The 23,496-nt window shown below is 43.1% G+C and overlaps 1 protein-coding gene across 1 annotated transcript in view; it reads left to right on the top strand.

Annotated features, from left to right (window-relative positions):
- Window positions 1–23,496, top strand: part of Nell1 (neural EGFL like 1) — a 937,387-nt gene that overhangs the window by 4,541 nt on the left and 909,350 nt on the right. Inside the window, exon 2 of the mRNA XM_052161842.1 lies at window positions 4,196–4,324. Coding sequence (XP_052017802.1) covers window positions 4,196–4,324 — 129 coding nt within the window. The remainder of the gene's footprint in view (window positions 1–4,195; window positions 4,325–23,496) is intronic.

Here is a 23,496-nt window from a genome sequence, read left to right as displayed (position 1 = left end):
AAATAGGGGGTTTAGCTGAGTTCAGGACAGAGGAAGAGGGACCTTCATTCACTCTAGTAGAAAGAACTGTGAAGGCATGCAACACAGAGGGTGGGTGTGAGATGGGTAAAGATTTGAGGCCAATAGTTCAGGCACCCATTGTGCTGGCTAGTTATGTCAACTGACACAATGTGTAGTCATTTGAAAAGAGGGAACCTCAGTTGAGAAAATGCTTCCATAAGATCAGGCTGTGGGCATACAAGCCTGTAGGACGGTTTCTTAGTGATGGATGGGGGAGGGTCCGTCACATTGTGGGTGAAGACAGCACGCTGAACAAGCCACAAGGAGCAAGCCAGTAAGGAGCACCCCTCTGTGGGCCTTTGTATCAGTTCTTGCCTCCAGGTTCCTGCTGTGACTTGCTTCAATGAAGTGTAAGCCAAATAAACCCTTTTCTCCTCAAGTTAGTTTTGGTAAGTGTTTTTATCACGGCAATAGTGGCCCCAGCTAGGATAACTGTACTCCATTTTTCTTGGCTCACCTGACCTTTGTCTTCTCATGGCCTGTCTTATTGCTCTGAGGCCATCTCTACCACAGTGAGTACCATATCACCCCACATTATGCAAATAACACCATTCTGAATTAAGAGCCTGTCAAATCCCAGGTCCTGTGGGAGGCTGAAGGGGCAAGAGGGATGCTTCTCTGTCTCTTCATGTCTGGCTAAGAGCACAGGTGCCAGTCATTGACCAAGTTCCTGGCCAGAGAAAGACCAGTTTGCAGGCCCTTTGAGATGTCCTTTGATTTAATTTGTGCAGTATAGGATCAGAACAGTATAGATCAAATTGAAATATTAGTTCCTTTCCTGTCTGCTCAAGGTGATCACAGAACTGCTGGCATCTAAACTCACAAGTCCAGACAGCAGACTCATGGGGCTGTGACTCGGGAAGACAGAAGGTTTTTGTTTTTTGTTTTTTTTTGTTTGTTTTTGTTTTTTTTTTGTCTTAAATCACACAACATGATCTTTTATTAGTTCTGTTGATAACCATGTATTAAACTACTTTTTAAAAAAAATTGGATATTTTGTTTACATTTCAAATGTTACCACCTTTCCTGGTTTCCCTTCTACAAACCCCCTGTCACATCCCCCTCCCCCAGCTTCTATGAGGGCGCTTTTCCCCCCATTCCCCCCTTACCACCCTAGCATTCCAGAAGGGTATCTTGCCTCACTTTACATCGCTCAGAGAGGGCTCTGTGAACAGAGTTGCTATGTAGTGTGAGCAATAGCACATAGGTGGATGCTTAAAGATAGACAATATTTGAAATATAAACTAGAGTATATATAGCTGTTCTTTCCTTGAGCACAAACTTCATAGCCATCCAATGATCGCTCACCAATTAGAAACAGAATAATAGCCAAGGTCCTTGTCACTGCTCCTAAGGCCTTTTTTTTTAACCTGGCCCCTATAGTCTCCAGTTAGCACTGTCTATGGAGAAGAGAGTCATCTGCAAAGGGAGTCTTTATTTATTTTTTCAAATAGTCGTGTATGTGGGGCAAGGTTATAGGGAGATGCTGGTTATGGCATAAGGTTGGAAGTCAGAGGACAGCGTGGGGGAGTTGTTTCTCTCTTTCTACCATGTGGGTGAGGAGGACCAGACCCAGGTGGTTGGGCTTGTTGGCAATGTGCCTTCCTGCTCTGAGCCAGCTCACAGACCTTGACGACAGAGATGTACTGAGTAATTTTCTTTATCTGGTTGCTCTGTGGGCCTTTCTGTGAAGGATGGTCATGATTGTTAATTGATTTAGGAGGACCCAGCCCACGCTGGGTAGCACTGCTCTCTGGGCAGGTGGTCCTGGGCTGTTTCAGAAAGCTAGCTATTCATGAGTCTGCCAGGTCGCCAGCCAGCGAGCCAGCAAACAGGTTCCTCCATGGTTTCTGCCTCGACTTCCCTTAATGGCGGAGTCTGAATACTATTTAACTACATCAGTGGAAAGGAATAGACCACCTGCCTTTGAACTCTTCCCAGTCCCAAACCCTTTCTGCGACAGGCCAGTCCATCCATCTCTCTTCTTTTTCTAGAACACTCCATGATGGTCCTGGTTTGCACCCACAGCATCTGTATGTGGACATGCTTTTCCTCAGGCCTGGCCCTGTTCATCTTGATTGTTTTTAGCCCCAAAACAACCTAGTCAGGCTCCCTACCCCCTCTAAGACTTTTTTCTATCCTGATACTTTTTGGTATTTATTGCCAAACTATCCTCTTAGTTTCTTCTCTCTGAGGAATGAAAATGTCATGAGAATGTCCTTGGGGCCCAAACATACACGGTACCTAGTATTCGGTGCATGGGACCTCATGCCCCAAGTGCTGACAAATGAATTCAAACAGTGGATGTGAGAACTGTCTTTGGGTCATCAGGTAACTGGCTTCATTTCAAGGAGAAAATTTTCACGTTCAGCTCAGCTCAGCTCAGAAGATGTGTGTATGTGTGTGTGTGTGTGTGTGTGTGTGTGTGTGTGTGTGTATGTGTTAGACAGGGCCTGACAAAAACCAAGAAGGCAATTAAATGCACCATCCCTTCCACATAACCTAGTTTCTGCCTTAGCATGGTTGGTTTCAACTCTGAAACACCACTTCTAACCAGCTGTCTTAGTTGGGGTTTTACTGCTGTGAACAGACACCATGACCAAGGCAAGTCTTATAAAGGACAACATATATTTGGGGTTGGCTTACTCGTTCAGAAGTTCAGTCCATTATCATCAAGGAGGGAGCATGGCAGCATCCAGGCAGGCATGGTGCAGACTGAACTAAGAGTTCTACATCTTCATCTGAAGGCTGCTAGTGGAAAACTGACTTCCAGGTAGTTAGGGTGAGGGTCTTAAGTCCATGCCCACAGTGACACACCTACTCTAACAAGGCCACACTTCCCGATAGGGCCACTACTTAGGCCAAGCATATACAAGCTATCACATCAGTCTTCTGATATGGCTGCAGTTTTGTTTCCTAATAGGAAAAGGGGAAGGGAAGGGTGAATCTCCTTCCCCTAATCTATATAGGCAGCAGGGGTAGGAGGAGGGAAGGTGAGGCCCTGGGGGCCTAGGAAGTCCTGATGAATATTCACTGAGACTCAGTGGGACAAATTGGGTGCCTGCTCTCTGAATCCCGCCTGGGCTCCTGGGTGACTGCATTGCCATCCGGGGGAAGTTGACAGCTGTTGTTGATGAAAACATTTCCAGCGGAGCAATCAGAACCCACTATTGAGATGCTAAGTGGTGCTAAGCAGAGCCTTCATGAATGACTTCCAACAAAGTCCCACAGAGTGATCTGTAGCCTTATTAATACATGTAATTGGAAATCACTTTGCAGTCCTGAATGTGTCATTCCACAGAACACTCTCTGGGTAAGAGACACCCTCAGGGATCTATGGTTCCCAGACAGGGGATTCAGCCACATTTCTTCCCTAGAAAGAGGGTCAGGGCATCTGCTTTCTATTCAGGAATCCTTTGGAGGGACATATGTACTGGTTAATCTGAACCTGTCCCAGTTTTCCAGGAGGGGCGAGTAGCAGGCCTCTCCCTGCTTCTTTCCTGTGCATTACAGGTGGTGGTCTCTGGGTGATGGAGTCACTGCAGGGTTTGTTGTTGTGACTGTGTCTGAGGCAGGTAGACCAGCACCACAGTCCCGCACCCACAATCCCCATACTCACACACCAAAGTCTAGAGATCCAAAATTTCTTCATAACTCACCAGATAGCAAAACTGTCCTGAGGTGAATTCATCTGGTGACAAAATGTGACCTGAAGGGATTTGGGGCTATTTAAATCATTGTTTCAATTAGGAGAAAAGAGCACATTTTCCCCCCACATCAGAAACACCCTAGAATTTGATTACAGGCCACTAACTTTGCCGAGAGTGTTACATAAAACATACCATGTAGGCCATATTTCCTTTTCAACTTGGGATACGTCCTGAATTCTGAAGCTTATTTGGCCCCAGAGAGTTTGGGTGTGGGGTTAGCCGGCTTTAATGGAGTGGTTCGGGGCAGGGTACAAAGAAACTGACCTCTGAGAGGGGTTATAGGGTAGAGTTGCTTTCCTGATTTTCCCAGCACAACTCCCTAGCACTCCTAACTGCCTTTGCTGAGGCCTGCTCCACCTCCTCCTCTGTAACCTGCTCTATATGTACTGCTGCCTGCTAAACCAACATGATCTGTTTCTCCCTAGTGCTGGGCTTTGGGATGGACCCTGACCTACAGATGGACATCATCACAGAACTTGACCTTGTGAACACCACCCTGGGAGTCACTCAGGTGGCTGGACTACACAATGCCAGTAAAGCATTTCTATTTCAAGGTAAAAACATATGTCTGTTTTGTGTGTGTGTGTGTGTGTGTGTGTGTGTGTGTGTGTGTGTGAGGGTGGTAGGAGAGGAGGAGTCAGTCTGGGGGATCCCTCCTGGTTTGGGGATCATCTCTGCTGCTTTCCTTGGGTTGGTCTCCTGAAGTGTGTGACAAGCAGGGAGTGCTCTGAGAGCAAGCAGAGACATGTGGAGGGGTGCTGGAAAGATGCTTGTTCTGACAGTGAAATGCTCACCCAAAGACTTTGGTGGGGACCCGTGGTGGTGGAACTAAGTTGCAGAACTTCTGAGAGCTGCTGCCCAGCCACACCTGGCTTGCAGATCATTTATCTCACGATTGCTTCTATCTTCGATGTTTCTACATCTCTGTCTTATCTGTGGGAAGAGCGTGCTCACGGCTACCTTCTCTTAGGGCACAGCTTCCTCAGCTCTGCCCAACTATACACGTGACTACACACCATCTAACAAGCCTTTCTAAAGCCAAGATAGAAGTGCTTCGGAGCTTGGGCTCTGGAGCCCCACTGATTGGAATTGCTTTCCATTTTTGACACTATGGCTTGTGGGACTTAGCTTCTCTGTGACTTGGTATCCTCATCTAAGTGACAGATCTCTGCAGTACCTCTCTAGTGGGGCCTCTGTAACAATGCCTGATGCATAGTTCTCGTTTAGTGAACACTGTCATTGTTTTAGAATTCTTCTGTGTACTATATAGAATGACTAGCGTAAAGAAGATACATTGCCCTAAACAATTTAAATCATTGTTTCAATTAGGAGAAAAGAGCACATTTTCCCCCCACATCAGAAACACCATAGAATTTGATTACAGGCCACTAACTTTGCCGAGAGTGTTACATAAAACATACCATGTAGGCCATATTTCCTTTTCAACTTGGGATACGTCCTGAATTCTGAAGCTTATTTGGCCCCAGAGAGTTTGGGTGTGGGGTTAGCTGGCTTTAATGGAGTGGTTCGGGGCAGGGTACAAAGAAACTGACCTCTGAGAGGGGTTATAGGGTAGGGGTTATAGGGTTTAGGGCATGCCCTGCCCTAAAATATAATGTGGAAATCAGCCAATTCCCCAAATTGTTGTTGAATCAAAGTGGCTTTACTTATCCATGAAAGGGATTGCCGATCAAGGGTAATGCAGAGAATGCCGACTCGGTTTGGGTGAGAGACAGGGGTCACCAGAGAAAGGCTACCTGGAAAGATTGGCAGGTCAGCAGGGACTTGAAATCTGAAAGGAAGGCCTGGGGTAGGAAGAGATGGAAGACACTCAGACACTGCAGACAGTTAGTTACATGTAGAAAGATCTTTAACAGAAGCCAACAGATAGAGGTGCAGAATAGCTGGACGGTGGTGAGAGTCGGAAGGAGTAGGCACTGCTTATTTATCTTGGACCAGTTGTCAGAGGCGCTATTTTACAGGCGGCACGGGTTCATGGGTTTGAGTACTCTGATGGCTTAAGCAGTGTCCATTCTGGTAGGTGAGACGCTGTGTGCTTGTTAGATGTTGTGCTTTAATCTCACAGCAGTGGGGATCATGGCAAAGGTTAAAGTAGGGGAGTACACTGAGCAGATATGTAAGGCATGTGGCTTGGTATCTATCTCCCTATGAGAACGCCCTACAAGGTTCTTTCAGCTCACCCTTCTTTGAAGACAAGTGCCCTGGTTAAATTTTCATTGATCTGACCGAATACCTGAACCAAACAACTTAAGGCAGGAAAAACTTATCCTGACTCACAGTTTTAGAAGATTTTTGTCTGTCATAGCAGGGGAGGGAGGGTGGAATCGCTCACATCATGGCAGCCTGGAAGCAGAGAGTGAGCCAGGAAGGACTGGGGTTTAATAGACACCAAGGGTGTACCTGGTACTGTCTTCCTCTAGCTAGACTCCACTGCTTAAAGCTTCAATAGCTTCCCCAAACTACACCAGCAGATGGGGAGCATGGGTTTAAAACACAAGTCTACAGGGAACATATCATATTCAACACAACAGCAGGGTTGATTTACAATCACAGAACCGATATTACTGGATGTGATTTTAGATATTCACTGTGTGCATAACTAACAATTATTAGTGATACGCAACAAATCGCATAATGATTTGTAGCAAAACCATAGGTATGTGACTTCCACTTAATTACTTAGAGATTTGGTGAGCTATTTAAGCTGTTGTGGCTAAAATGACAAAGGCTGGGCCACCACTGTTTTCCTTTTTGCCTGTGGAAAGCGAGAATCTCTGCCATTCTCTGCTAAGAAAACTTGGGTGCTCTGTGACCTTCATGAGGGCAGGGTTCCTGCCTATCTAGATGGTTCTTGATCTTTAGAGCCAGCTCCTGTGCATAGTTGTAGTACGTGATTAATGAGCCTTTTCCGTCCGATTACAATTCCTCTGCCCAGTGTACCTTAGAAGAGGCTTTTGCTTACTCTGCGGGTCATTCATTCCATTGCAGTGCCCCTGGGTGTGGCTTCTTCTCTGGAAACTGTTTGTTCTCTGTGTTGGCATTTACCTCTAGGATGTCTTCCAGGTAGAGATTTTCAGCATCCCTAGTGGGAAGAGAAACTCAATTTTTTGGAATTGGGTGAGACATTTTTCTATATCCTGAGCTCTTATGATTGGTTATACCATGCCTAGCCAGATAGCCCAGGATGCTCTTTTATTTCCAGTTAATGTCTTATTATACCTGCAATGGCTCCTTTATCTCTTAAGGTGGCATATTCATAGGTTCTGGTGATTGACTCCTGGGCTGCTTTGGGGAACCATTGTTCTGCAAATTGCATCCACTACTTCCCAAAGATTCATGTCTGTTCTACATGCAAAATACAACCATCTCACCTCTATTCTTCAACAGTATTAATGCTTGAAGCATCAGTGCACAGTCCCACATCTCCTTCAGTCATACCTGTTGAAGAATCCTAAATCTTGCTCTTTACTTAAATCATGTGTGATGAGACACACTTGGGACTGGTATTTTCTTCCATCTGTGGGCTCATGGAACTGGGGGGAAAAACTACTTCCAAAAGATAAGGGAGGCAAAAATGGAGTAGCAGTTATACACTCCTGCTTAAAGGGGGAAGACGTGGAAAGAAGACAGGGGCTGCCACCACCCCAGTCACCTAGGAACCCAGCAATACCAACTCCAGTGAGCCTCAAAGCTTGGGGACAGCCTCTGCCCCTGTCCTTGGCACACCCGTCTGGGATACCTTTCCCTTTGCATGAAGGAGAACATGTGTTTGCAACTGAATGAATGTGCCAGCCTGTTCCCTGTCAGTAGAGTTTGGGGGTCATGTGAGCCCTGGTTCATTTTGTCCTCTTACTTTCTTTCCAGTTCAGTCTGGAAATGTTTCTGCCAGAGTAAAATTGCCAGAAATATTTTAAAATTTATTTATTTTTTTATTATCTTTAACTTCATCCTCTCTCTCTCTCTCTCTCTCTCTCTCTCTCTCTCTCTCTCTCTCTCTCTCTCTCTCTGTGTGTGTGTGTGTGCATATAGTATACAGGGGTTGGGGATTTAGCTCAGTGGTAGAGTACTTGCATTGTAAGCACAAGGCCGTGGGTTTGGTCCTCAGCTTTGGAAAATAAAGAGATTAAAATAGTGCACAGTGTGTGTTCATATGTCAATGCACGTGAAGGCCAGAGGTCAATGTTAAGTGTCTTCCTCTATGACTCTCCACTTTATTTATTTATTTATTTATTTAGATACAGAGTCTCTCCTGAGCCTAGAGCTCACCGATTGGCTGTACTGACTGACCAATGAACTTCAGAGATTCCCCATTGTTACCCTGTGGCTCTCAGGCTCTGTGGTTACAGATGTGCTGCACGCGTGGCCTTTTACAGTGGTGGGGGTCAGAACTCAGCTCCTCATGGGCACTTTACTGACTGAGCCATCTCCGTGGTCCCCATTGTAGATTTTGAAACAAGGTTTCACCTGGGACTTGAAATCCTCCTGCCTCAGTCCTCTGAGTCCTGTGATCACAGACATGTGCTTCCATGTGCAGTTTTGGGAATATTTAACAGCTGCATTTTGTCTTTGATTGATATATAGCAGTCGGACACAGTAATGGGGTGCAGAGCCGGATTTCAGCACCCATGGCCAGCGTGTGAGAATCGGGCCAGGCTCGGCGCATGGTCATCACCTCAGTCGTTTCTTGCTATTCTGTTTTGAAAACATTCAGAATCTTTTCTACCAGTTATTTTGAAGTATCTAATTAACTATATCTATTATCTATTATCCATAGCTGTCCTACTTGCGGCAGAACAGTAGTCACTGCACCTAACCAACTGCATCCATCAGGGTCTAACTCACGCCCGCCTCTCTTTCCTAGGCTCTGGGAAGCACTGCCGTATTCCATTCTGTAGGATCAATGTCTACCTTTTCACATATAATGCTGAGTTTGCTGTGTTTGTCTTTTTGGTGCTGAACAAATGCTCCTGCTTTAGTGTGTATTCTTCCTGCGTTTGTTAAGAACCAGTTAGCTGTAGGAACCTGGCTTTGTCTCTGAATGTTTAATTCTGCGTCAGTGGTCCAGGTATCGGTTTTTATGCCAGATGTCATGCTGTTTTAGTTAATATTGATTCTTATTATGTCTAACAGTCTCGAGATTCTTGTTGGTCTCCTGCCTAGGAGAGACAGGAGGCTCTTCTATACATCTTTCTTCTTCCATTTCCATCATCCAGATGGCCAGGGTGATCCTGTCACACTTGATCTCTTCCAAGAGATCCCTGGGTGGACGCTGAACTTTTCTGATCTTTGAATCCTTTCAAGACACTGCCGAAAACTGTTCTCTCACACTTGGCCTCCCCTCCAGAGAGGGCTTCTCCCACAGTCAGTCTTATTTTGTTCTCTTTTATGATGGAGGCGGGCCGAGAGTCCCCCAGACTGTCAGCCCCATCTTACCTTTTTGCTTAGCAGCTTTTGCTTCCACCTCCCTCTTGCTTCTGACATTTCCCAAGAGCAGCAGGAAGTCAGGGCCCCCTCTGCAGTCCCATCAGCTACCGGGGTCCACAGCCACTCAGCCACAGTCGCTGCTGGTGGGCGTCTTTCCCCTCAGCTAATCATCCATGCTCACTGTTGGCAGGTGCCTTTTCCAGGTCACCGCAGGGCCAAAGGCAGCCTGCCTTTCTGTTGCTATCGGAAGATTCCTCCTCTGCTTGTCGGCAAGGTGCTCCTCACCTCCTTTCCAGCCTCTAGGAGCAGTGGCCGACAAGCATTTGCAGCTGTACATACTTAAGGACAACTAAATATTCTCAGAGGCAGTGCAGGCGCTCTCCTGTGGTCTCCCCTTTTCTGAAGTTCTATTAACAGTCTGTGGAAGGCATTTTTCACCACACCCTTCAGAATTTTTCTGTTTTTGGGCGTGTGTGTGTGTGTGTGTGTGTGTGTGTATGTGTGTTATTTTTGTTACCCAAGTCAAAGCCTTTCTCCATTTCTTGGGTATTGGTTGTAACAGCACCCCAACTTCACACACACACACACACACACACACACACACACACACAATCTGTGTTATATATTTACTGTCACCATAACAAATGACCACACATTTAGTTACATCAAAATGTAATGATCTTAGAATTCTGGACATCAGCGCGAGCTCTCAGGGACTGATGTTGGGGTACTGAAAAGCCGTGTTCTTCACGCATAGCTGAGCCTTCCCCACATTCCTTAGCCGCCATCCTCCTGGACTCGATACAGTGCTCCAGCATGTGTGTCCGCTGTCACTCTGCCTCCTGCCTCTGCCTCTCTCATCATACTGTCTTCATGGCAATGGCGTGCCTGCTGTTCCCACTCCCCTCTGTTGGGACTTTGTGATTATACTGGGCTCACTCAAACGAATCATGCGTTACACAACGGTAGCCTCATTTCAAGACCCAGAAAGTAATCACGTTTACAGTGCCTTCTGCCAAGTAAGACAACTTACACACTTGGTGATTAAACTGGGGACCTTTTCTGGGAAGGATGTGTTTCTGACTACCCATTGCTGGGTAGAAATGGGAACAATGCTATGTTCTGAGCGGTTCAGTTGAATCTCCCTCCGTGGTGGAGAACTGTCAGTAGAATGAGCCATGGATGGACCTCATGTTTTAGCGGAGCCCTGTTGAACAAGGAAAAAGAAGCCAGTGAGATTGCACATGTGCTTCATTTCACATTTCAACATGTGGTTGACACAGAAAGCTACTGCTAAGATGTTTTACCTTTTGTCAACAAAATCTTCAAAATTCTTCAAAAACTTTAAAAACAAAACTTTCTTCAAAATCTTCACCACCTTTGGAGTTCTCACCTGTATCAGTCAATATACATTAGACTTAATATTTAAAGCCAAAACTGGATTTAATGCTCATTCCATACATACATTAGATTAGAACTCTATTTTTGTTTGTTTTGTTTGTTTTGAGACAGGTTTTTCTCTGTATAGCCCTGGCTGTCCTGGAACTCACACAGTAGACCAGGCTGGCCTTGAACTCAGAAATCTGCCTGCCTCTGCCTCCCAAGTGCTGGGATTAAAGGTTTTAGATTAGAATTTAATCAACTCTATTGAGGTATGATTGACCTGATAAATTGTGTGTATTAAAACAGTATGATATGATGCTGCTGACATATGAATACGCCTGTGGAACCATCCCATAATAATTAAGGATATTGTTGTCCCTGCAAGCCATCACCCACTTCTCCCCATCTCTGTCCCACAAATCTGCTGTTCTGCTATCATTATGGATTAATTTACACTCTCTAGAACTTTCTATGAATAGAATTTTATGGTGCTTTCCTTAGAGTACATATATAGCTGGGGCTTGCCATTTTTAATGTGTGCTGGTTAGTTTTATGTCAACTTGACACAAGTTAGAGTCATTTGGGAAGAGGGACTTCCCAGTAATAGAAAAGCAACTAAGGCATTATACATTGATATACTTATCTGTAAAAATGTGTATTTATTTTATGTGTATGAATCTTTGTCCACATATATGTCTGTGCACCACACGCATGCCGTGCCTATGCAGATCAGAAGTGAACAGTGGACTCCTGGGAGTTACAGGCAGTTGTATGTGTGTGAATGTGTGTGTGATGTGTGTGTGTATGTGTGAGTGTGCCTATATGTATGAATGTGTGTGTCTGTGTGTGGTATGCCTGTATGCGTATGTGTGTGTGTGATATGTGTGTATTCATGAGTATGTGTATATGTGTATGTGTGTTTGTATATGTGAGTGTTCATATATGGATGAGTGTGTGAGTCTGTGTGTGTGGTATGTGTGTATGCATGAGTACGTATGAGTTTGTGTGGGGTATGTGTGAGTATGTGTGGGGTATGTGTGAGTGTGTATGGATGAATTTGAGTGTGTCTATGTGTGTGGAATATGTGTATGTGTGAGTATGTATGTGTGTATGTGTGAGTGTGTGTTCATGTGTGTATGTGCATGTATGTTTATGTATGTGTATGTGTGTGTATGTATGTGTATGTGTGTGGTGTGAATGGATGTTTTGCCTATACATATGTGACCATGAGCATGCTTTGTGTCCGTGGAGACTAGAAGAGGGCATCAGATACCTTGGAATTTGATTTACAAATGGTTATAAGCTGCCACGTGGGTGCTGGGAGCTGAACTTAGTCCTCTGGAGCATTAGACAGGGCTTCTTTTTCTTTTTTAAAAATTGAATATAATCTTCATTTACATTTCTAAATGCCAAAACTTTTGCCGGTTTCCCCCTCCCTGAAAACCCTAACCCCTCCTCCCACCCCCCTGCCTTCAAGTGTATGCCCCTCCACCCAAGCCCCTCCCACCTGCTCCACCTTGGTTTCCCTTTGTTGGGGCATCTATTGAGCCTTCACCCGACCAAGGACCACTCCTCCCACTGATGCCTAGCAAGTCATTCTTCTGCCAGATTTTTTAGCCAGGGCTTTTAATCACTCCATCTTTCCATTTCCCATTCTTACTGTTTTTATTTAACCAGCCAATTATTTAAATCAATTTAAGTAACAAAACAAAACACAAAAACCCCTACCTTCTGGTTATTCTTGTCTGTTTGGTTACTGTTTTCTGTATTTTGTATCCCTTGTGTAAATTTGTGTTTCTTTGAACATTTTTTAGATTGTGGGTCTCCCCGTGCTGAGTTCCTCTGGATTTTATATATCCGAGGCAGTCTTTATATTTCCTTCAATGTTGAAATAAGTTGTTGCTGAGCGGACCTCTGGGTTGGCAGTTTATTTTCTCTCATTCCTATTCATGCTGTTCCTAGCTCAAAATCTGCTGTGTCACTGTGCTTTCCGCTGAGATAATGTGCCTGTCTTCCATGTGCTTCCTAAGGGCTTCTCTTTACTACTCATTCTAAGTATTTTGTTTATGACATATAGCACTGTAACTGTTACCATATTTCTTCTGCATGGGATGGATTTGAGTTTCATTAAATCTAAAAAAGTTGGCCATTTAGTCTTCAGATATCTTTTACTATCTTTTTCTTTTTCAACCCCCCCACCATACCCACCCCACTTGCCTACCCACCCCACTTGGCATCCTCATTTTTTTCTTAACCCCACCAAGTCTAATTTGTGCTGCCCATATATTCTTGGCCGTGTGCTCACCCACTGGAGTACGGCCAATGTATGAAGGGTCGAACCCTGAAAGAAAATTGACCCCCACCCTATCAGTTCAGAGGCAGGGCTTCATGCCCACTCCACTTCCCTTGCTGGGGTTTTGTGTGTCTTGAGTCTGTCTGTGCGGATGCAGGGAGCACCTGAGCCCCGCCTGTCTCTGTTTCCCCTCCCACGAGCAGGGAGGCATAGCAGCACACAGGCCAGCCTTAAGCTTGGCTGCTGGTGGTCCAAGCTTAGACCCATGCTTGCAGAGCAAACACTACGCTTGCTGACTTATCCCTACAGCTCCTGGATCATTTTTCCTTTGTAGCCGGTATCTTGCATGGCCTAGACCATTTTTCACTGAGTGCTAGCCATTGTGAAGTTTGCCTACATATTCTCTGAGTTGTGTTCTAGAATACAGTTGAGTTATTGGGAAACAGTAAAGCTTTTATATTCTACTTTTGAGGCTGCCCAGGATGGCCCGAAGGAGTGTTCATTTCATGTCGAACTATTATTTCCTATCACTAAGGCAAAACTTCTGACGTACTCCACCCAAGGAATGGTAGCTCTCCCTGGGCTGCTGGAAATACACGCTCTTCTTGTGTGTTGACTGTTGTAGTTTTGTAGGCTGTCTGCTCTATTTCTGGGCAATCTGTTCACATGTATGACTCCATTTAGTACCTAGCTGGCTGCAGACCTTAAGGGAGACCTTCACTCTTTTTTGGTGCTGCAGTAGTCTCTCATACCTTGTCTGACAAACCTAGATTCCTCAGTCTCCCCAGATTCTGCGCTTCCTGTCCTCAACTCTGACCGTGCTAGGCTCTGCCTATGCTCCTTTCCCAAGGCAGCAGCCGGGATGTTTTCTCACTCAGCAGCCCATCTCTCCTGTTTCACAAGGATTGTGTCACCTTTCATAGAATGACATCTAGTGTCACAAATTCTCCCCTTCACCAATACTCGATTTCCAGTGAATTAAAGTGATAAAGTATTAAAATCCACTTCTGGGCTATACTATCCTTATTTCATCTGTTGTGTGTGACTAGAGGTTACCTAACTAGACAGAGCAGGTCCAGAGAGGCTCCACAGGCTTTTCCATTCCAGCTCCACCCAGTTAACACACTAGACTGTAAGATCTTATCACTCAAGGTCAGTGCACTGTGTTAATTAGAATGCCACCTACATTTTCTACCTAAGTCTCTCCAAGTACACATTGATAATACAGTGGTGAAAATAGTTCCTGTGAAGTCCAGCTGTAGTGAGGTGGGAGCAAAGCAAAGTAAACCAAGTTCTGGGACTGAACATGGAACACTGTGAGTTCTTGTTACTATGTCCTTACATCTTAAGGTGTGTATGCACAAGTGTGTATATGTGCATGTGTATACTTGTATGTATGTGTTTGTGTATGGTGTGTATATGAGTGTGAACGTGTGTGCATGTGTACATGTATTTGGATGTGTGTATATGTGTGTGCATACAAGTATATATATTCTTGCATGTTTGTGTTTGTGTGTGGCGTGTGTATATGAATGTGAATGTGTGTGTATGTGTTTCGATGTGTATATATGTGTGTGCAGAAGTGTATGTATATGTATGTGTGTGCCTGTGTGTTTAGGAGAAAAAGATTGTGAGGGGACAGAGGATGAGTTAACCCTTCATGTTTTTAATTAATTAATTAACTAACTAATTAATTAATTAATTTAGTTACATCTCAAATGCTGCCCCCTTTCCAAATGCTTCCCTCATCCAGTCCCTTTTCCTCACCCCCTTCCCCTTCTCCTCTGAGAGGGTAGGATTCACTCTGGGTATCCCCCCACCCTAGCACATCAAGTCTCTGCTAGATTAGGTGTGTCCTTTCTCATTGAGGCCAGATAGGGCAGCCATGGAGATGAAGACTGAGCTACCTGTCTGCTGCATATGAGCCCAGGGAGGTCTCATTCCAGCCTGTGTATGTTCTTTGGTTGGTTTGGTTCTGAGAGCTCGCAGGGGGTCCAGGCTTGTTGACTCTGTTGGTCTTCTGGTGGTGTTCCTGTGGCCTTCAATCTGTCTCCCAACTCTTCCATAAGAGTCCCCAACCTCTGTCCAGTGTTTGGCTGTGGGTATCTGCTTTCATTTAGGTCAACTGCTGGGTAGAGCTGGTAGGACAACTATGCTAGGCTCCTGTCTACAAGCACAACAGGGTACCATTAATAATGTCAAGGACTGGTTGTTTGCCCATGGAATGGGTTTCAAGTTGGGCTGGTTATTGGTTGGCCTTTCCTTCTGTCTCTGTTCTGTTCATGCATTTCTTTAAGGCAGGACAAATATTAGGTTGAATTTTTGTGGATGGGTTGGTGTCCCTATCCTTCCAACAGGGTTCAGGAGGTTGCCTCTTTAGGTTCCATGCTCCTACTATTAGGCATCTTTGCTAAGGTTACCTACATTGACTCCTGAGAACTTCTTCTATCCCAGGTCTCTGGGACTTCCTAAAGATTCTCTCTTCCTCACCACCCCAGGCAGCTGCAGATTTCCATTAATTCTCCTGGCCACCTGGGCCTCTCTCCTGTTTCTCTCTGTACCTGATCTTGCCTCCCTACCCACCAACCCCCTGTCCAAGGTCTTTTCCTCCCTCTGCCTCCGATGACTATTTTGTTTCCCCTTCTAAGTGTGATTCAAACATCCTTGCTTGGGTCCTCCTTCTTGTTTAACTTTATTGGGTATGTGGGGTGTATCATGGATATTCTGTACTTTATGGCTAATATCCACTTATCATGGAGTAAATATCATGCCTGTCCTTTTGGGTCTGGGTTACCTCATTCAGGATGATATTTTCTAGTTCCATTCATTTGCCTGCAAAATTCATGATGCCCTTGGGGTAAGGCGAAGCATCTTTTGGATATATGCCCAGAAGTGGTGTAGCTTTAGGTATCTTCAGGTAGAACCTGAAGTTTTCTGAAGAACTGCTAGATTGTTTTCAAGAGGGTTTGTACCAGTTTGCAATCCTACCAGCAATGGAGGAGTGTTCCTCTTTCCTCCACATCCTCTCCAGCATGTGCTGTCCCTTGAGTTTTTGACCTTAGCTAATCTGACTAGTATAAGGTGGAGACTCTATGTTGTTTTGATTAGCTTTTCCCTGATGCCTACAGATATAGAATATTTCTTTTAAGTGCTTATCTTCCATTTGAGATTCCTCTGTTGAGACTTTTCTGTTTTGCTCTGTGCCCCATTTTTAATTGGATTATTTGGTTTGTTGGAGTTTAACTTCTTAAGTTCTTTATGTACTTTAGATATTAGTCCTCTGCTGAATGTAGGGCTAGTGAAAATATTTTCCCAGTCTGTAGGCTGCTGTTTTATCCAGTTGACATTTTACTTTGCCTTACAAAAGCTTTTCAGTTTCACGAGGTCTCATTTATCAGTTGTTGATCTTAGGGCCTGAGCCATTGATCTTACGTCCTCTCTTCACAAATTGTCTCCTGTACCAATGAGTTCAAGGCTCTTTCCCACTTTCTCTCTTTCTCTTCTATTAGGTTTCATGTATCCAGTTTTATGTTGAGGTTCTTGATCCACTTGGACTTGAGTTTTGTGCAAGGTGATAAATATAGACCTATTCGCATTCTTCTACATGTAGACACTCAGTCAGACCAGCATCATTTGTTGAAGATGCTTTCTTCTTCCCATTGTATAATTTTGGCTTCTTTGTTGAAAATCAAGTGTCCATAGATGTGTTGATTTATTTCTGGGTCTTCAATTCTATTCCATGGATGGACCTGCCTTTTTCTGTACTAATACCATGCAATTTTTTTTTTTTTAAATCACATTTACTCTGTAGAATGACTTGAGGTCTGGGATGGTGATTCTTCCAGAAGTTCTTTTATTGTTCAGGATTGTTTTGGCTATCCTGAGTTTTTGTTTCTCCATATGAAGCTGAGAATTCTTTCAATGTATGTAAAAAAAACTGTGTTAGAATTTTAGTGGGAGTTGCATTAAATCTGTAGATTGCTTTTTGTAAGATGGCTATTTTTACCAATCCATGCACATGGGAGATCTTTCCATCTTTTGATATCTTTTTCAATTTCTTTCTTCAGGGACTTGAAGCTCTTGTTGTACAGATCTTTTACTTGCTTGATTAGAGTTATACCTAGATATTTTATATTATTTGTGGCTATTGTGGAAGGTGTTATTTCCTGAATTTTTTCTCTGCCAATTTCTCATTTGTATAAAGAAAGGCTACTGATTTCTTTGAGTTCATTTTATATCTGGCCACTTTGCTGACAGTGTTTATCAGCTGTAGGGGGTCTCTGGTAGAATTTTGGAGATCACTTATGTTATCACTATCATATCCTCCTCAAATAGTGGTACCTCGACCTCTTCCTTTCCAATTTGTATTCTCTTGATCTCCTTTTGTTGTCTTTTATTGCTGTAGCTAGAACTTCAAGGACAATATTGAATAAATAGGGGGAAAATGGGCAGCCTTGTCTTGTCTCCAGTTTTAGTGGAATCACTTTGTCTCCAGTTAATTTGATGTTGGCTACTGGCTTGATGTATATTGTTTTTATTATGTTTAGGTATGTGCCTTGAATCTCTGATTGCTTCAAGACTTTTAATGTTTTGAGTTAGGAACTTTTTATATTTGGGATTTTCTTTGATTGTATCCATTCCTTCTATGGTCTATGCCTCAGATTCTCTCTTCCATTCCTTTTATTCTGGTGGTGATGCTTGCATCTGTAGTTACTGTTTCTTTCCTAGATTTTCCATCACCAGATTTACCTCCATTTGTGTTTTCTTTATTGCTTCTATTTCCATTTTTAGATCTTGGCTCATTTTATTCATTTTCCTTGCCTATTTGATTGATTTTTTTCTTTAAGAGATTTATTATTTTTCCTCTTTAAGGGCTTCTACCTGTTTGATTGTGTTTCCTGTATTTCTTTAGGGATTTATTTAAATCTTTACATATATTTGAAGGCCTCTACCATCTTCATGAGATAGTATTTTAAGTCTTGCTCTTTAGGTGTGTTAGAATATTCAGGGCTTGCTGTAGTAGGAGATCTGTTTCTGGTGGTATCATATTGCATTGGCTTCTGCTGATTATGTTATTGCTCTTGCCTTTCACCATCTAGTTATCTATAGTGTTGGTTGGCCTGAGTGTTTGTACTGGATGGTTTTGTGTGTCAACTTGACAGAGGCTGGAGTTATCACTGAGCAAGGAGCTTCAGTTGAGGAAGTGCCTCCATGAGATCCAGCTGTGGGGCATTTTCTCAATTAGTGATCAGGGGAGTGGGAGGGCCCCTTGTGGGTGGTACCATCCCTGGGCTTGTAGTCTTAGGTTCTATAAGAGAGCAGGCTGAGCAAGCCAGGGGAAGGAAACCAGTAAGAAACATCCCTCCATGGCTTCTGTATCAGCTCTTGCTTCCTGACCTGCTTGAGTTCCAGTCCTGACTTGCTTTGGTGACAAACAATAGTGCTGAAGTGTAAGCTGAATAAATTCTTTCCTCCACAACTTCTTCTTGGTCATGATGTTTGTGCAGGAATAGAAACCCTGACTAAGACAGTGTTGTTCATTTGATTGGACCTTCCCGAAGGCAGGTGGAGCTGTATGTCTTGGGTTTGAGCAGGCCTTCTCGGAAGCAGGCAGAGCTGTGGGGTGGGGCACAGTGCATTGGTCCTTGACCTCCACTGTCGAGGGGTCAAAAGGAAGATGGAGCTGTGCATTAGCCTAACAGCCAGTAGCTGCTAGGCTTACTGGGGTCCTCGAAGTTGGGGTTATTGGGATGGGAAGGTGAGCTCTTTGTGTTTAAATGTCATGTTTACTTAACTATATCAGATTGGTTCCGCTATTATAAAAAGTACTTCAATGTGATTTTTTTTGTTAAAATGTATTTTATTAAATTATATAAAAGGAAAAATTATATAAAAGGGATTTCATATATATATATATACAATATATTCTAACCATAATTATTTCCCCACCTCTTATCCTAATTTATTCCAGATTCACTAATTTCCCCTACCTGCTTCCCATTTCATGTCCTTTTCAAAATTTTTTTTATAACTCACTGTGTCCAGTCTCGGCTGCTCATTTATTCATGAGAGTGGAGTTCTCCATTATCGGCCCACCTACTCTGGATCATACCCACTAAAGAAAACTGCCTCCCCCTCCCCTGGAACCCATCAGCCACCAGAAGCTCCTCAGTTAGGGATACACTGTTGAGACTGTTCTTAAGTGTGCCCGTAGGTGTGTCTTTTAATGTCATCAAATCTCAATTTCTATGACTGGAAAGGGAAGGACCATTTAGGCAGTGTGGAATTAAGCTCCATGGGACAATTCCTCCAAAATGTCAAAGTATTAAACATAAATTCTGCATTCTTTCCTATGTTTCTACCTTGTCTCTCATCATTCTATGCACAGCTATGTGTGCCTCTGCACTTGGGGCGAGAAGGTATTTGTGCCATTGCTGTCCTCTTCACAGTGTTGGTGAAGTTCAATGGAATGCTCTTGAGCTGCTGGCTCCTCTAGTGCTGACTTTGGGGCCTGGTAGGATTTGCTTTCTGAGTTCCTCTTGTCACCATGGTCTTTGTGCAATGAATTGATTAGCAAGAGTTTTATTTATCTTTTATTTGAAAAAAATGATCCATTTTTATTAGATGCGTGGATGCACTGGGAGAGGAATGGGTGGTTATGGGTAGAAGTAGCAGGTGTCGAGGCTGAGGGAAGCCCTAAATACCAGCACTGGACTTTCAAAAGTCACCTTGCAGTGCCCCTGCTTGGCTTTGAGTAGGACTCAGGACATCTGCAAGCCAGGAAGTGCAGTTTTCCAGGCAATGTCTCATGGCTAAGCAGTTCCAAGTCTGTGTCTCCTGGTATTGAAATAAAATTGAATTAGATGAGATTGGCACATTTAGGTATGACCACAGACAGAAAGAAGTAAGTTGGAATATGCACAAGTATGAGTTCTTTATGATATTGTTTTCTCTGCTACATAAAGTATTACTTTTTAGCAGATGTTTGAGGAGGGACTTTAATGAAAGAAGAGATGAGATTTCCCATGTAACTTGCTGCATAAAATAAGATAGAACATACACTGATGTAGGTTCCTACTAGGGGAGAGTGTAGGTATTTGGCTCCATTTTGGATGCTAGGCTTTGAGCTTGGTTCTGGTGGAAGACACAGGAACAGAGGTCATAGGGTAGAAGGGCAAACACCACATGGCCTCTGATGCTCTAAGGAAGGGGAGAAAACTACCTTGCAGTTCTGTGTGGATAAAGTCTAGAGAATGTTCAAGAAATAAGGGTGACCCAAGGAAGAGGAAGAGAGGGGTGTTATCTGATGAGAGTCAAATAATCTACTCCTGTTTGCAGAATGCTCTTGTGTAGTAATCATTTCCACAAAGTGATGTGAAGGCTGCCCTATAGCTCTTAATGCTTAGAAAAATCTGAGGAAAATGAAGTTACCCAAAGGGTTTGTTTAATGTCGGATTTTCCAGATTCTCCGACATCCACTGTTGCCCAAGTCTGAATTGTTTTTTCTGTTGATTGGATATGCCTAGTCACTAATTACCTCTGGGAACATTTATAAGTCAGCTTCCACTCTGAATGGAGTGATTTAGTGCAACTTTGAATTTAATCAATTAGTGGAGTGGTTCAATTCTCATACTGAGTGTCTCCCAAATATAGGTGTTTTTGCTCTTGCCAAGTAAAAGTCAAGCAAGCTTCAAGTGGGTTTTCAACTCCCTCCCTGGGCCAATTTAACACCTGCACCAAATTGGTCTAGAAAATAGTTAAATGGCCATGTGATAGATGTATGTAATAGAGCAAATAAACTGTATTTGTTCCCTAGATCTGCAGTCCCAACATCCACATTAAAATTGATTCTCTCAATCATGCTTCTTTCCCCATCAGAAGCAGAAGTGAAAAATGATTAAGAACCTCTTAGGAGCCTTTAGCTGGAGTACCCATGAACAAACTGACCTAGGACAATCAGTTAAGACCACCAGAATTTGCATCCTCTTGGGGTGATGGGTAATGGTAAAAACTGATTTAGATAAACAACTTATTTAGAAGAGAAAACTAAAATTAAATGTTAATTGGTATTACCATTAGGAGTAGTTCCTAGAAAATACACAATTTTCCATTAAGAAGATACACAGTGAATATCTACTGGATGCCAAGCCCTTTTCAAAACACAAGGGGTATTGTAGTGAAATATCAGAGTAAAGGGACTAGAGAGATGCTCAGTAGATAAAGCAAGTCCTGGGAAGCACAAGGCCTGGGATTCCCCTCCTGAGAATCACTAAAAGCTGGGGGAGCTTGGTAGTCAGCCTGCAAGCCATTAGGAGGCAGAGATAGGTGATCTGGGTAAGCTGGTTAGCTAGATGAGCCACATTGTAAGCTCCAGGTTGAGTAGGAGACCTGGTCACAGTAAACAAAATGGAGAGCAGCCAAAGAAGATACCTGATACCATTTCTGATCTCATAATGAACATGTTTCCACACACACATTCCACACTGTGGTACCTATACCTAGTCATGTATACATTGTCCAGAAAATGAAAATGTAAATTCAAGAAAAATGCAAATAAATAACTGTAAAGTATATTTCTCCTAGATAATTTAAAATTGATATATTTAAATTTAGGAAAATATGTATACTTTGTTTTCTCTCAAGGAATATATATTGATGCTGATTAAAATTTTTTATGTGTATATATGGGCATATGTACATACAGTGTCTGAGGTGGTGCCAGAGCCTGTTTTGGCCAATTGTAACCAATCATGTACATGTTGGGAACTGAACCCAGCATGCCTTCTGCAAGAGCAGCAAGTTCTTTAACTGCTGAGCCATCTCTCCAGTTTCAATTTAATGAATTCAATCTATCTAATCCTTGTAAAAATGGATGTACGTCATCTGGGTTGGGTTTTTATTTCTTCTAAGATAAAAGAAAGTTTTTCTTTGATTTACTTTTTCATTTTCTTGACAATGTATACATGACCGGGTATATGTGCCACAGTGTGCAATTTGTGTGTGGAAACATGTATATGCATGAAATCAGAAGTGATATCAAGTATCTTTTTGGCTTCTCACTGGGTAGTCCTGGTTGACCTGGAACTCATTATGTACACTAGGCTGGCCTGAAATTCACAGAGATCTGCCGCCTTCTGCCTCCCAAATGCCAGGATTAAAACTGTGCACTAGCACACCTGGCACTAGACTGGATGGTCTCTTTTAAAGAAATAACCTCAACTATTATCTCTAGTGTATATTCCTGTTTACAACCTTAAAAGTTAGGCTCTTTTTTTTTTAACTGTTATATTGCTGTAAAGAGGCACCATGACAAAAGCAATGATTATAAAGAAAACACTTAATTGGGGGCTTGCTTATAGTTTTAGAGGGTTAGCTCATAATTATCATAGTGGGAAGCAGACAGGCATGACTTTGGAGCAATAGCTGAGAGCTTTCTATTCTAATCTACAATGAAGCAGAGGAGAGGGAAGGAGGGGTGGAGAGAGAGAGAGAGAGAGAGAGAGAGAGAGAGAGAGAGAGAGAGAGAGAGAGAGAGAGAGAAGGGGAAAGAGGAGGGGGAGAGAGAAGGAGGGAGACAGGGAGTGAGGAAGAGAAGAGCCAGGGCTTGGGTTGGGCTTTTGAAACATCAAAGCTGAGCTTCAGTGACACAGTCTTTCTAACAAGGCCACATCTCTTAATCCTTCCCAAATAGTTCCACTAACTGGGGACCAAGTATTTAAATATATGAGCTTATGGGCCCATTATCTTTCAAACTACCACAGGCTTGTACACTGCCTTTGTATGCATGTTCTATTTTCATATTCATGGTACAGATGAGAGAAGAGGTAAGTTCCCTTGACCATATGTAAACTGTTGAGGTAGATAAAGAGTTTAACTCAGGCACTGATGCTTATAGGCTTTGTCTTAGCCCCACTCCATTCATAGCTGCTTCCTGACATTTCATGAGACTGGAGATGAATATACAAGTTTAACATGATGGAGTTACAGCATTTCTGAAGAGAGTCCAAAGGACTTCTGCCAAGATACCATTTGACAGGTATTTTAAATCAACCAGGACAGATGGTGGTCTTGTCAGTTGGTGAATTCTACTTAATAGAATTTCATGGTTTTTTCCTACTTGGCAGTGCCTGGAGATGAAGGTTTGGCAACTGGTTTGGCTAATTAAAGAGTGTATACAAGAAGGCAGAAATAATCAGGAATATGAGTTTTCATAAGTTAAAATGTATTTCTCTATGGCCCCTTGACCAAGTGGAGGGTGTTGTGAATTAGATCTACTGTGGTCACAGTGTTCTTTTATGGATGCTGTAAATCCTTTGATGGGTTCTTCTTTTTAATCTTGATTCCATATAAGTTAAAAGGTTTTAAAAATTATTCTTTTTATTTTTTAATATGTGTATGCACATGTGTCAGGATCTGGGCATGTGTGCATGAGTACAGGGCTTGTGGAACTAGGTGTTCAGGCCCTCCCAGAACATAATTAGACATGACTGTTAGCAGCTAGATATGGGTGCTGGGAACTGGACTCAGGTCCTCTCCTCAACCACAGAGTCATCCTTACAGTTGCATAAGTGCTCTGATTCTTTTTTCTTTCTTAAAATAAAACAA

The sequence above is a fragment of the Apodemus sylvaticus genome, chromosome 1 (genome assembly GCF_947179515.1).
Source record: "Apodemus sylvaticus chromosome 1, mApoSyl1.1, whole genome shotgun sequence".
Taxonomy (NCBI): domain Eukaryota; kingdom Metazoa; phylum Chordata; class Mammalia; order Rodentia; family Muridae; genus Apodemus; species Apodemus sylvaticus.
Note: the sequence above shows the minus strand (reverse complement) of the source record. Positions and strands in the feature narration are given on the sequence as shown.